This window comes from Nannospalax galili, unplaced genomic scaffold, assembly GCF_000622305.1.
Source record: "Nannospalax galili isolate Female #2095 unplaced genomic scaffold, S.galili_v1.0 scaffold35, whole genome shotgun sequence".
Classification (NCBI taxonomy): domain Eukaryota; kingdom Metazoa; phylum Chordata; class Mammalia; order Rodentia; family Spalacidae; genus Nannospalax; species Nannospalax galili.
The window spans coordinates 868784-883241 of record NW_008336449.1 but is presented as its reverse complement, the minus strand read 5'-3'; the positions used below and the strand labels follow the sequence as shown (position 1 = coordinate 883241).

The 14458-nt window shown below is 49.3% G+C and overlaps 1 protein-coding gene across 1 annotated transcript; it reads right to left on the bottom strand.

The window, feature by feature from the left end:
• Window positions 1–862: 862 nt before the first annotated feature.
• On the bottom strand, window positions 863–12919 carry LOC103732606 (endoplasmic reticulum mannosyl-oligosaccharide 1,2-alpha-mannosidase; the record flags this gene model as incomplete). The annotated part of the gene is given in 8 exon segments (XM_008831229.3): window positions 863–1051; window positions 1384–1532; window positions 4184–4369; window positions 5536–5645; window positions 6854–7011; window positions 10700–10827; window positions 12100–12208; window positions 12701–12919. Coding segments are annotated over 8 exon segments (1140 nt in total), but the record flags the coding sequence as incomplete, so codon positions are not given.
• Window positions 12920–14458: the final 1539 nt, after the last annotated feature.

Below are 14458 nucleotides of genomic sequence, written 5' to 3'. Positions count from 1 at the left end.
CGGTGTGCATCAGCAGAAGAGAAACTACTACAGTGCGGTCACTCACGTGAGGGACTACAACTGCAGGAAAAGGAAGGAAATGCCAACAACGACAAGCCACAGGGAGCGGAGTTGAAGAAGCCATCAGGAGACAGCATCCTGCCCACACAAGTTCCTAGCACACACCCCTTTAACCAGACAGACAGGAGACTGCGGCTGTCAGAGGCTGTGGAAGGGAGCCCATAGTTTTCAATGGGTGACAGGCTTCCATTTCACAAGATGAATGAAATTATAATGTGATGGCTGTACATTGTATTTAAAACCAACGAGGACCAGTCAGATGGCTCAGGCAAAGGCTGTACTTGCCATGTAACCCAGTGACCTGAGTTTGATCCGAGGAATTTGGATAAAGTAGAAGGAAAGACCCAGCTGTCCTGGAACTCACTACGTAGACCAGGCTGGCCTCAAACTCACAAAGATGCCTCCCAAGTGCTGGGAGTAAAGGCGTGCGCCACCACGCCTGGCAAATTTTTTTAATTACAATAAAAACAATGAAATGATTAAAACAGAAAGAAACCACTTTTGATGAGCAAAGGTTAGTTCCAGGGAAACCATGTTTTGCTAGAATCCACCTAGCCTACCTGAATTTTTTTTTTTTTTAAGATTTATTTTTATTTTAAACCAGGTGTATATATGTTGATGTGTGGATATGCACACATGAGTACAGGGCCCACAGAAGTATGCCCCCCCTGAAGCATGGGATCCCCCAGGAGTTGGAGCTACAGGCGTGAGGCACCCAATATGTTTGCTGGGAACTGATCTCAGGTCCTCTGGAAGAGCAGTACATGCTTTTAACCATGAAAGTGACTCTCCAGCCCCCTACCTGGAATTTCTTAATTCCTGTAAGACGAGAGAGCTCTCGGAATTCCAGCTGAATGCTTGTCACCTCAGCCACCGTGCTGTCTGAAGTCCACTGGGGTGAGTGGGCAACTCCGGTGCCAATGTTCACGTCAGAGTACGGGATCTTGGACGGCGTGGTGAAAGCAGGCATCAGCCGATTTCCAAAATCTTCCTGGCATAAGAGCACAGCAGAGAATCAAGGGGCCAAGTCAGAGAGCTTCTTATTCTGCTACCCCTCTGCACCCAGAGCAAGTGGAGAAACATAGCTCAGTAGTGTCCCCAGTGCCAACACACAGTAGAATGAGGCTGCTGACAGGCACCAGCAAGGGGCTTCCTGTACACTGGAACAGTGAAGAGGGACATAGTAGCAGCTCACATGCACCAATGTGGAAGAAATCAAATGTACTGGAAAAGAAAACTGGAAAAAACTCCCCAAATCCTTCCCTAAGGAAATAATGGGCTGGAATGCCACCCCCATATCAAGCTACAGGCAGGGACACTCACAGCTTTTCTCAGGAAGAGGCTGTCTCCTGATAGGTGGTAGGTACTCAGCAGGCCCCCCAGGATGCGGATGGTACTCTCAAACAGGTTCACATCAACATTCTTCTCAAAGTGCAAGTTCTCTGACACCCACTTTCTGGCCTCCTCAAATTCTGCAACATGAAAAAGTGATGGGAGAAGCTGGGCGTGGGGTGCACGCCTTTAACCCCAGCACTTGGGAGGCAGAGGCAGGCAGATCTCTGTGAGTTCAAGGCCAGCCTGGTCTCCACAGTGAATCCAGGCCATCTGGGGCTACAGGGAGACCCTGTCTCAAAAAGACCAAAAAAAAAAAAAACAAAATGGAGAGGAGCAAATCCGCCATCCACCATCCGCCATGCTGTGGTGGAGCTGAGTGTGACATGCCTGTAACACCCAGGAGGCCAAGGCAGGAGGACTGCCACAATTCCAAGGCCAGGATGAGCTACACGGTACCGAACAGGCCAGCTGACGCTTCGCACTAAGACCTTGGGTGTTTTGTTTTGTTTTTTTTAAGAAGAAAACAACAGTTATACATGGTGGTGCCTAAGAATCAGGAGTTTAAGGTATCCTCAGCTATACAGTGAGTTCAAGGCCAGACTGGGCTACATGAGGCCCTGTCTTAAACAAACAAACAAACGAATAGGGCAGGTAAGATGGCTCAGCAGGTAAAGGTACTTAACACCAAACCTGACAAACCTGAGCTCAATCTCCAGCACCAACATGGTGGAAGGAGGAACCAACTCCCACAAGTTGGCCTCTGACTTCCACATGTATACTATGGCACACAGGACTACACGTGTGGGTACACAAACCAATGTGCTGGGTGTGGTGGCGCACACCTTTAATCCCAGCACTTGGGAGGCAGAGGCAGGTGGATCTCTATGAGATCAAGGCCAGCCTGGTCTACATATTGAGTTCCAGGCCAGCTTGGGGCTGCGGGGAGACCCTGTCTCAAAAAGATAAAAAAATAAAATAATAAACCAATGTAACAACCCTAAAACAAAATGCCTTCTGCAGAGAACTCTTCTCTTATGCAGCTTCAAGGAGTTTCTCAAAGGGGTAAACCCAAAAGTCATCAGTGTATGCAGATGGAACCAAGACCATGGAGCAGCCCTACTGAGCATAAACAGTCCCCACCAAAGCTGTGATGAACACATGCACGACTCATTGGTGGTCTTCAAGTTATTCAATGGATCAAGCAAATGTTTAAACTATCAATTTAGAAATGATTATTGGGCATGGTGGCACACACTTTTGATCACTGCACATGGGAGGCAGAAACAGTGAATCTCTTTGAGTTCCAGGCCAGCCAGGGCTACACAGGGAAACTCTGTCTTTAAAAAAAAAAATTAGGGGCTAGAGAGATGGCTCAGTAGTTAAGAACATTGATTGTTCTTGCAGAAGACCTGGGTTTGAATCCCAGCACCCGCATGACAGCTAACAACTAACTGTCCGTAACTCCAGTTTTAGGGGATCCAATGGCCTCTTCTGTCCTCCACGGGTACTGCACAACACAGGTGCACTTACCTGCATGCAGGCAATACACGCATACACATAAAATAAAAACAACAACAACAAAAAAAAAATTAAAACAATAACTCCAATTAACTGAGAGGACAAAAAATTGCCAAAGATGGAAAAGAAAACTACTTCATGTAATCTACAAATGAAAAGAGCAAATCTTTTATTTTAAAATATTTTATTTATTATTTTTATTGCACGACACAGGTACACTTACCTACATGCAGGCAATACACGCATACAATATATATTTTTAAAAATTATTTTTATTTTATGTGTATGTGTGTATTGCCTGCATGCAGGTAAGTGCACCCGTGTCGTACAGTGCCCGTGGAGGACAGAAGAGGCCATCGGATCCTCTGAAACTGGAGTTACGGACAGTTGTTAGCTGTCATGCGGGTGCTGGGATTCAAACCCGGGTCTTCTGAGAGAACAATCAGTGTTCTTAACTGCTGAGCCATCTCTCCAGCCCCAAAAATTACATTTATCAAAAAAAAAAAAAAAATTAGAGACTGGGCATGGTGCCGCACACCTTTAATTCCAGTACTTGGGAGGCAGAGCAGGCAGATCTCTGTGAGTTCAAGTCCAGCCTGGTCTACATAGTGAGTTTCAGGACAGCTGGGGCTACAAGGAGACACTATCTCAAAAAGACAAAAAACAAACAAAAAAATAAAAAATAAATTAGAAATGAGTTAAGGACACACCCCCTGTCCCAAATTAAATAGGATATGTGTGACCTATGAAAGACATCACAAGGATAGGGAGCCAAGGTGGGTTATGCAGGCTTCAAGCTCCCCACCCAACAGCCCCTTTAATGCAGCAGAACAGACTAGAAATGCTCCTCAGATGAACCTCCAAGTGTACCCTGAGCACTCCAGGAGGCAAGGAGACAGGTGTTTTGAGTGAGTGGCCGGATGGCAGACAGGCCCTGATCACACTAGACACACATTCCTGTTCCCAAGAAAGGAAAACCACAGTCCAAAGGAAAGCACGTGGAGCCCTCACTGTCGTCCACTGGAGAGCACGTGGAGCCCTCACTGTGGTCCACTGGAGAGCACCGGGGAGCCCTCACTGTGGTCCACTGGAGAGCACGGGGAGCCCTCACTGTGGTCCACTGGAGAGCACGTGGAGCCCTCACTGTGGTCCACTGGAGAGCATGTGGAGCCCTTACTGTGGTCCACTGGGAGCACGTGGAGCCCTCACACTCTGCTTCAGTCTGTTTGTCACACATGGGCACTCATCCACTCCAAAAAAGAGCCAATACCTTGCTTCAGACCCAAAATCCACATGGTGTCCAAGGCATCGATCAGGGTGAGGCCCAGGCCAAACCACTCATTGAAGGTTTTAGACACAGGCTTCAACTCATCGTGGCCCCAAGCAAACTTGCGGTAACCCCTCCAAGCATGGAGAAAGGCCTCGATCACCCCCTCCTGGCGCTCATTTGGGGGTTCTAGAGGGGAGAAAGCACAAGTAGTAGGAGACCGTCATTCTCCTGACACAGGCAGGACTTCCATAGACCTGTGATACCTGAGTGAGTGTAGCAAGATGGACACTGGCCCAAGTCATTAGTATTAAAAAAGGTAGAGCCGGGTGTGGTGGCACAGGCCTTTTATCCCAGCTTCCTCTGTTCAAGGGGAAACGGGGCAGCATTCCTATGGCCTACTGTAACAATACAGAGCAAAGCCCTCTGAAGCAGTTAATGAACACAGTCAGGCCTCCACAGTGTGCAGTGTGGACTTAGAGATAAGCAGGGACCAATGATGGGAAGACTAGCATGTATGTCCTCAGTGCACTCACATTATCCAAATAGATGAGCTTCCAGATTCCAGAGTCAGGCAGGGGCAGGGGCAGAGGCAGAGGCAGGGACAAATAAACCGGGGCCTGTGTGTCCTCCTTGAGGCTGCCTCACCTGCCCTGGGGAGCTTCCATCTCGCAAATTGAACAATGCACACGGTATGGCCTACGGCGTACTACACCACAGGCCTTTTCTCATTAGGTTCTGAGATTCTTGCTGATAGGACATGGCTTGACCCATCCACTTCTAATACAGTGGTCTCTACATGCCCTTAACAGGTGGGGCTGTGTCTCAGAGGTTCAGGTTCCTGTAGGGAGGCCCTCGCAGAGTCTACCCAGAGGCAGTTCCTGTATCTAGAATGGAAATATGTAGGCATTTCTTACCTCAAAGGACATTCATGACAACAGAAATGGGCCAGGCATGTAGAGTTTAGCACAAGGCTAGAACCAGGTAGCCTTCAGTGGATGATGCTAAGATCCCAGTGACCCACAGAGCTGCCTGAGGACCTGTTAGGCCTAGAGGTAAGTGGCCACACCATGGAACACCTGTGTCTCTACTTATCCTGACACAGCCTGGCCTAGGAACAGAATGGCAAAATCAAACTTCCCAAGCATAGGGAATGGAGGTGCTGTTCAGTGCTCATGCAAGAACCTGGGGCAACTAAGAAGCCACAGACAGGCACCAGGGCTATAAGAAGTTTGTGGAAGGAAATGGATGCTGAAGGGTGAGTGGCACTGGGGTCATAACCCAGCCACAGCGCCAACCTCCAGGCTCTCAGGCACAGACCAGGTGAGGCAAAGGGGGCAGGATAGGAAACTCACCTGGTTCTTTCCACATCCTGGCTGCCAGCAAAGGTGGTTTTGTGGAGCCTTCAGCCTTTCTCAAAGGGAGTTCAGTGCCCTGTTCAGGCTCAATCACTGCTCCCCGCCAGCTTCGGTGGGGGAAGGGAGAGGACTCAGTCAGACCAAGAACTCCATATTCATACCCTCCACCCCACACAACTACACCTAGGACAAGGCTACTCCTAAAGGGACTCAACTCTATATGTGCCACAGTCACAGAGTAAAAGGGAAATCAGCAGCTGGTCCTGACACACCAGACTATCTGGTCCAGCCTCCTGATGTGGAGACAATAACCCTAGGGCTACTCTAAGCAAGGGAGAGCCTGGATCTGAGACCTATGCAAGAATTCTTGAAAATTCCTGTGGGGAAGTCCAAGAAGCAACTTCGTGGAGGGACGCAGTGACCAGAGGCTGAAGCTTCTAAGGTGGTGACAAACCCAAAGTGAAGTGCAGTGGGTACAGAAGCCAGGGCAGCTGACTAGACTGGCACTCCCTTCCTCATGCCTGGGTGTAAATCTAGGGTCCCATTTGCAGGTGAGCACACCGGGAACAGGCAGAGGCTTGACATATGATGGTTGGGTGGGGGCCCAAAGGGCTTCTTTTTTTATTGTTACAGTATTTTGTTTTGTTCTTTAATACGGAATGCTTCACAGATCTGTGTGCCATCCAGGCGAATCCTTTCTGTATCGTTTCAATTTTGGCTCGTGTGTGGCTCAAGTGAGAACAAAAGGGTCTCTTCAACAACCTGAACACAGCGGGTGCATGTGCAGCTAGTGCCTCTCAATTCCAAGAGCTCCTGTCTGTAAGAGCACATCATGGGGCACTGCCCAGCTGAGTCAGGCACTGGCTTTCACTTCTGCAGACATGAACAGGAGCTTCTCCACGGCACTGTTCTCCTTAGGGACACTCAGGCTGGGGAGCCTAGGGACTAGGCTACACCCTCTCGCTCTGCTCACTGTCCAGCCAGAAAGAGCTAGAAAAGGAAGTGACTGCCATCCCCATGGCTGCCTGCTCCAGAAGAAACCCGAGTCTCATCCTACTTACTTCCATTCCCTTCTGACCCTCCCACTGTCCATGCCTTAAAATAGCCTTGTTCTCAGATACAGGTATACACCAGGAGCACAGGTCATGAATCAAATCTGGCTATGTAATAAAGCTTACTGTCTGGCTATGTAATAAAGCTTACTAAAGCTGCCTTTAGCATAATCAGTCTGTCTCAAATAAATGGGAAGTATGACATGGCTCAGTCAGACTGGCTTCAGATGCTGCATATTCACACCATCTCTTGCTCTGGGTACCTGATGACGGTCTTCTGTGTGTTTTCTTCTTCCTGCTGAGCATTCCCTGGGGCTGTTTCCCTCTCCTTGGCATCATCCTGTGTCCCATCCTTAGATACTGTGTTGGGGGCTCTGATCTGCAAGTGGGAGGAGCCCCGCCGGAAATGTCTTCGAGGCTTCTAAACCAATATCAGAATTATATGTGAGAATATGCCCCTGCTGTGGACTGGAATTCTTTGTATACCTAGGATTCTGCCCCTCAAAAATGCACCCAACACCTGGGTAGACTAGTAGACTGTTGTGCTCTACCAGCCTTAGTTTTAAATTGTCTGAGGTCTGGGAGACTGCTTAGGAGCTTAGAGAGACACCAAGTTTCTAGTACAGGTCTGAACAAACAGGTGAGGGCCCTGGTTTGGGTAGTTTAAAACTGAAACAGACTCAGGAAGCAGAGGCAGGCAGATCTCTGTGAAACTGAGGACAGCCTGGTCTACACAGCTCTAACTCCAGCTAGAGCTACAGGAAGACCCTGTCTAAAAAAAAAAAAAAAAACAAAAACAAACCACCAAACCAAACAACTCGAACAGATCACGGATGAGAACAGCAAGACAAAGACGCTGTGGATAAGAGGAGAGCCGGTGTGGCTTGCTCTCATCCAGAAAGTGTGGCAGGGCACTGGGTTCTCACAAAACGCCACAGAGCTATGAACGACAGAGCTCGGTCCCCACCGTCATCCTCACACCAGGGGAAGCCCTGTCAACAGGCTAGTGCCCCTCCCAGCTCCATTCTGTTTCCATAAAAGCAGGCACAAAAATTCATCCTTGACTTTATTCATATCCTCAATCAATGATTTAGTAAATTATGGCACAAGCATGCAACGGACAACCCAGCTATAGGAACCTGAATGACAGCAGACAGTCTCTTGACAAACACTCAAGCTGAAAATCCATATGATACCAACTGTCAAATGTGTTCACATGTATACATCTAAACACAACTATTAAAACATACCACATGTTTCAAAAGTCGCTTTGGGCAGGGTGACAATGAATGCTCCTGTTTTCATTTTATACCTGTCCTGGTGTTCCAAGTCTCCCTCCTAAAGCACTTGTAACATTGAAGGCAATTAAAGCGTAAACATTCATGGAAGCATATAGTAGAAAGTTACCCCTCCCTTTAAAAAAGAGCCAAGGCTAGGCAGGTGAGAAGGGCAGCACAGCACTGAACCAGTGCAAGAGAATACTCATCATGTGCCACCTGACTCCTGGTATGAGCAACACTACAGCTTAAAGCAGCAGAATGCACCTTCCAGTGGAGAAGGACGCCCACCTCTGCGTTTGTGCAGTGAGAAGATTCCACGTGCACGAGGCCGAAGAGCACAGGGAACTGTGAGCATCACCAGTTTTACGTGGGAAACCAGCCTGTGCAGACTCTCTCTAGCAGCAGCTCTGCCCCTGACCCCAACAGCTGTGCCAACAGTTCTATAAGGATGACATGTCCACTGGCCTTTCCAAGCCCACTTGTCTCCCCATTATGTGGCCTGACCAGGGGTCTTGCCAGTATAGGCTTCAGTCTGTTTTCCAGTACTCTCTGAGCATCCAGCAACTTAGTTAACAACATCCTTTGCAAAGAAGAAAAATTATGGGCTGGAGAGATGGTTCAGCAGTTAAGAGCACTGGCTACTCTCGTAGAGAACTGGAGTTTGGTTCCCAGCACCCACAGAAGCACTCACAACCACCTGTAACTCCAGTCCCAGGGGCTCTGACACCTCTTCTGGCCTTCTCAGGTACTCGAACACACATGCTAATTCCCAGACAGACACACATATATACACATAAATAAAAACAAATCTTTATTTAAAAAAGAAAAAGCAGGGCTGGAGAGATGGCTCAGCGTTTAAGAACACTGGTTGTTCTTGCAGAAGACCCGGGTTTGAATCCCAGCACCCACATGGCAGCTAACAATTGTCTGTAACTCTAGTCCTGGGGATCCGACGGCCACTTCTGACCTCTGCGGGCACTGCACAACACAGGTGCAGTTTCCTACATGCAGGCAATACACACATACATATAAAATAAAAATAAATAAAAATTTTTAAAAAGGTGTTTTATTTTTGGTCTTTTTGAGACAGGGTCTCCCTGTAGCCCTAGCTGTTCTGGAACTCAGAGATCGTCTGCCTCTGCTGGGATTAAAGGCGTGCGCCACCACGCCCGGCAAAAAAAAAAAGAAAGTTAAATAAATAAATAAATAAATAAATAAATAAATAGCACGACACTCACTACCTAGAATGAAGGCACCCCAAACTCACCAGGACTGACACCCTATGCTTGGATCCCTGCCAATGTACCTCTACTTCCCAACTGGGACACCAGCACTGGGGAGGCAGTTCTCTAAAGCTACTATCAGTAAAGGCTTCTGTTTTGTGTGCAGCCCTGCAGGAATGTGAAACCTCTACCTGGTACACGAGGACCACCCACAGGGGAAGTGCCTGAAGTCTTCCTACAACTGTTGGCTGTAGTCATGGCCATGATAGTCAAAGGCTTCAGAGGTACAGAGGAACTCACATGCAGTGGGCTCCTGTCCCAGCTCTCAAGCTATTTGGGAAGGGTCCTTCTCAATCTCAGGTAAACTCTCAGAACTGGCTCTTCTGCTACCACTGACCTACTTCTGGACTCCACCCCACTTGCCCCACTTCCCTCAACCCCACACTCCTCAGAATGGGTGCTCTAGGATGAGACCTGGCTGTTCCCTCAACTCATAAATCAGGCTCCCTAAACCTGCCTCCCCTGCCAGGTGATCCTGATACACCACCCACCCACAATGACTCCATGCTGCTTCCCAGGCACAACGTGGAAGAGCCAGGTGGAGCACCTTAGTGTTCCCAAGCTGGCTCCTGCTCATTCTTCACAAGCCCCTCTGCCTGAGAATCTACTCTTCCCCATCCCACAACCTAGTTCTTTAGCAACTCCCTCCACTGTGACATCTCCCCACAAGAGTACAGATCTACTCTCCCTGCCTCCCATCCTCCTTGGATCTTCCTGAGCACACTGCTCATATTTCTTGGGCACCACCAGGACCACAGGCAGGCAGACCCCAGTATCTCCTCTCCAGTCAGGCACTATGGGAAGGTCATTTGCAATGGTCTATCTCCTTCAGTCCTGCTTGGCCCACCATGACAGAAACAGGGGCTTCCTGAGCACCAGGCAGTGCCTTCTGGGTCATGCCCTCAGCTCTCAGCACTGGTCTGTACTCTGTCTCAGTGCTTCCTGCTCTCGACACAAGGGACTTGTGCCATATGCTACTGACTTGATTTATTTGGAGCTGGCCTCTCACCTGCCTCTCCTATCAGCTTTTTTTAAAAAAAATATTTTATTTGTTATTTTTATTTTATGTGTATGAGTGTATTACCTGTATGTATGTGAGTGCACCTATGTTGTGCAATGCCTCGGAGGTCAGAAGAGGGCTTCAGATTCACCTGGAATTGGAGTTAAGGGCAGTTTGTAGCTGCCATGTGGGTGCTGGGAATAGAACCCAGGTCTTCTGCAAGAGCAGTCAGTGCTCTTAACAGCTGAGCCATCTCTCCAGCCCCTCTCCTATCAGCTTTTACAGTTCCTCCAAAGAGACAAGTTTCTTCCATCATCAGTGGGCAGCCAGCACCTAACACAGGAGCTCACTCAGGGTGGTGTTCAAAGAGAATGAAGTGTCTGTCTGCCCCCTTTTCCCCAACTACTATATAACAGCCTGGGATAAGCCAGTGTGCAGCTGAATGTAGTAGGGAGAATAATCCTCAGACTCTTTGAGGCAGTATTTACTAACTTGGAATGTTCTGGAATAGACCCCAGTGACCCACATAGTCCTGACTGGAAGTACCTGAGGCAAAATTTCTGGAAAGTCTTCTGGGTTGGCACTTTCTTTCTGAGGAGCTGGTAAGACAGGCGGCTTCAACACAGAGATGTCTCGTCTCATCTTCTGCTCTTCTGCAGATCCACCACTCAGGGCTATGAAAGAAGATCTTTTACCTCAAAGCCCAGAGAAGACTCAAACTGCCCTAGGAGATTTCTAAACAGGTGTTATTTGTTTTAGGTCAGTGAGACCCCCAAAGGCTACTGAATTCAAGAGCCAGAGGAATCAAAGCTGAGCTGTTTTTTGTTGGGATTTTTTTTTTTTTTTTACTTTTTAAATTATTTTTATTTTATGTGTTATGTGTGTGTTGCCTGCATGTAGGTAAGTGCACCTGTGTTGTGCAATGCCCTTGGAGGTCAGAAGAGGCTGTCGGATCCCCTGGGATTGGAGTTATGGACAGTTGTTAGCTGCCATGTAGGTGCTGGGATTCAAACCCGGGTCTTCTGCAAGAACAACCAGTATTCTTAACTGTTGAGCCATCTCCCCAGCCCCTTTTGTTAACTTTTTAAAAAAATTTTTGTTTATTATTTTTATTTTATGCGTTATGTGTGTGTTGCCTGCATGTAGGTAAGTGCACCTGTGTTGTGCAATGCCCTTGGAGGTCAGAAGAGGCTGTCGGATCCCCTGGGATTGGAGTTATGGACAGTTGTTAGCTGCCATGTAGGTGCTGGGATTCAAACCCGAGTCTTCTGCAAGAACAACCAGTGTTTTTAACCGCTGAGCCGTCTCTCCAGCCCCCATCATTGTTTTTTAAAAGACACCAATTTCATGTAGCCTGGACTGGCTTCAAGCTTCTGATCCTCCTCCCTCCATTTCCCAAGTGCTGGGATTACAGGTAAGTGCCTTGTGCCAGGCTGAACCAATTCTCTTTCAAAGCACTTGGCAGTGTGTGACATTATACACAAATCCAAAAAACCATCACCTTAAGAGTGTCTATTCAGGAAAGGATAACATGGTGGTAAAAAGGCAGTTTGTTTGAGCTACCTGCAGCACTCTGGCTCTCCTCCAGGAACAGCAACCTTAGAGAAGCCCAGAATCCTGTGAATCTTTACAAGAAATCTTCTGGTTTGGTGCAAACACACAGCAACAAGTAACAGGACACTAACATCATTAACAAGACTGAAAGCTCATGACTGATGTTCTCTGGCAGAGGCCAGAGAAGGCACTGTTGACACCAAATAACCAGAGAGCAGTCTACAGCGTTAACTGCACAGCCAGTTGGTCATACCGAGCTCCATATTTCTCCTTCTGTGTACCTTTTGTCAATCTGTCACCACATAAGCCTCCCTGGTGCTGTATCAGCTAACCTCAGCCAGCACACAGGCCCCTGCTCAAGCATCCCCTAGAACCACGGACATTCCTGATACCTTTCCATTGGTCAGCCACCTGGACATAGGACAGGAATCCACAGAGAAGCAGAAAGGCCAGAAGGAAGAGAATCACATTCCGCTGTAATCTCGACAGTTGCTTCCATTTCTAAGGAAGAGTCAGAAAATGACACTTGTCAAAGATTCAGTGAGGACAGCAATTCAGTGAGACCCAGTGGCACATATTTGTTCTAAAGGGCAGAGAAAGACGCTCCCCGTCTGCAAAGTTTACATTGCTGGGCCAGCACTAGAGGTGACAGTGCACACTAGCTCATACTTGGTGAGATCAGTGTAGACCGTCTGTCCAGCTGCACCTGCACTGGAGAGACTCCTGCAATCCCTGTGACCTGGCTCGCTCGCCGACTGACCCTGCGTCAGCACCGCATGCAGAGTCCGTGCCTTTACCCCAGCACCACCAGGAACACCTGGCGTTGGACAGGGCGCTTTGGTCCCTGGGCCAAGGGGAAATCACCACCGGGACCCAGGCCGCGGGGGCCAGGCGCCGCACAGAGCCTTCTAGAAGCTGGAGGAGACGCAGGCGCCAGATTCCGGGTTCACCCCCGCGGCCGACCGCCCCCGGCCTCCCGGGCGAACGCCTCACCCTCCAGCACGAGCGCCGCCGCCGGCTCTTGCTGTTGTCGTAAGTCTCGCCCAGGCTCAGCGTCACCGAGATGAAGTCCCGGTGAGGCGCCGGCGGCGGCGGCGGGTACATGACTGCAAGGCCGGTCCCGGAGATCGCGCTCGCGGGCGGTGTCAGGGAAACCAAGTCCGAAGACCGCGGGCAACCATCGCGGAGCCGTCCACACCCCGCCCATCTCCCTCGCAGTCAGTGCGCACGCGCCGGGCCTCCTGCCGGCCGGTGCGCATGCGCCCTGCCTTCCTGCGCGCACGCGTACAATTTTGCGTACGCGTTCCCTTCTGAGTCGCCTGTGGCTCGACCGTCTCTGACGTCATTTTATCGCGTCTGCGTCACTGCCTCTACCCCGCCGTCCTGCCGGCTCCCGGATGGATTGACCGCCTCCTTCTTGGAGGCCGCAGTCCCTCCTGTCTCGAAACACGCACAACCGGGAGGGAGCCCTGCAGCTGGGAGCGACCCTGTCGCCGGCCATTCCACTTGGAGCCTCACGGACTTGTCTAGTGAAAAACGACCGCACTTCGCCGTGCGCATGGTTCCCTCGAGGAAAACACCCCAAACGCCTCCCGGGCCGAGGCATCTGTGGTGTGCAGGGCTCTCAGAGAATCTCCTGCAGACGACCTTCCTGGTCTCCAGTCCCCTTCCCTTTTTAAAAATGTTTTTATTTTTATTATTTTATATGTATGAGTTTATTGCCTGCATGTAAGTGCCCCCATGTCGGGCAGTGTCTGTGGAGGTCCGAAGAGGGCGTCGGATCCCCTGGAACTAGAGTTAGGGGGACGATTGTTAACTGAGGATGGTTGTTAGTTGCCATGTGGGTGCTGGAAATCAAACCTGGATCCTCTGCAGGAGCAGTCAGTGCTCTTAACCGTTGAGTCATCTCTCCAGTTACCCCTACCCTTCTTGAGGTCACCTTGGAGGTCCCCGAAGGTCTCTTCCCACAGCTCTGCTGCATTCCCAGCAGTGTCCCGTGTACCGCCCAGCAGTTACCAGGGAAACCATGGCAGATAATACCCGTGCAATGACATAGAAGTCAGCACATCTTCCTAAAGTGTAGATGTTGATGTCTGGGGATCTGGAGCCAGGCCTGAAGCTCTGCATTGGCTGCATTCTCCCACACTGTTGCTGATGGCATTTGGAATCCCAGAGGACTAGTTAGAGCTCAAGGTTAAAGAATAAACCTTGGGGGCTGGAGAAATGGCTGTGGTTAAGAGCATCGGACTGCCCTTGCAGAGAACCCAGGTTCGATTCCCAGCACCCACATGGCAACTAACAACCATCCTCGAGTTCCAGAGGATCCGACGCCCTCTTCTGACCTTCACAGACATTCCACACACCACACATGGGTGCACTTACATGCAGGCAATATATGCATACACATAAAATAAAAATAATAAATAAAAATTTAAAGATACCTGGGCTGGAGATGCAGCTTAGTTGGTAGAACGTTTGCCCAGCATTCGTGAAACCCTGGGTTCCATCCTCCATAAACCAGCTCTTGTGAGGTGGAGACAGAAGGATCAGAGATTCAAGGTCATCCTCAGCCACATAGCAAATTCAAGGATAGCCTGGGCTACATAGAGTCCTCAGAATTCTGAGGGAGAGCGATTGGAGCTCTGTCCCTCTCAATATTGTTGGTCTATCTGATTTGCCATTCATATTAGCATTTTACCGTGCATCCTTTTCCAAAACAGTGATTAAGACATACTCATCAACATGATAAAA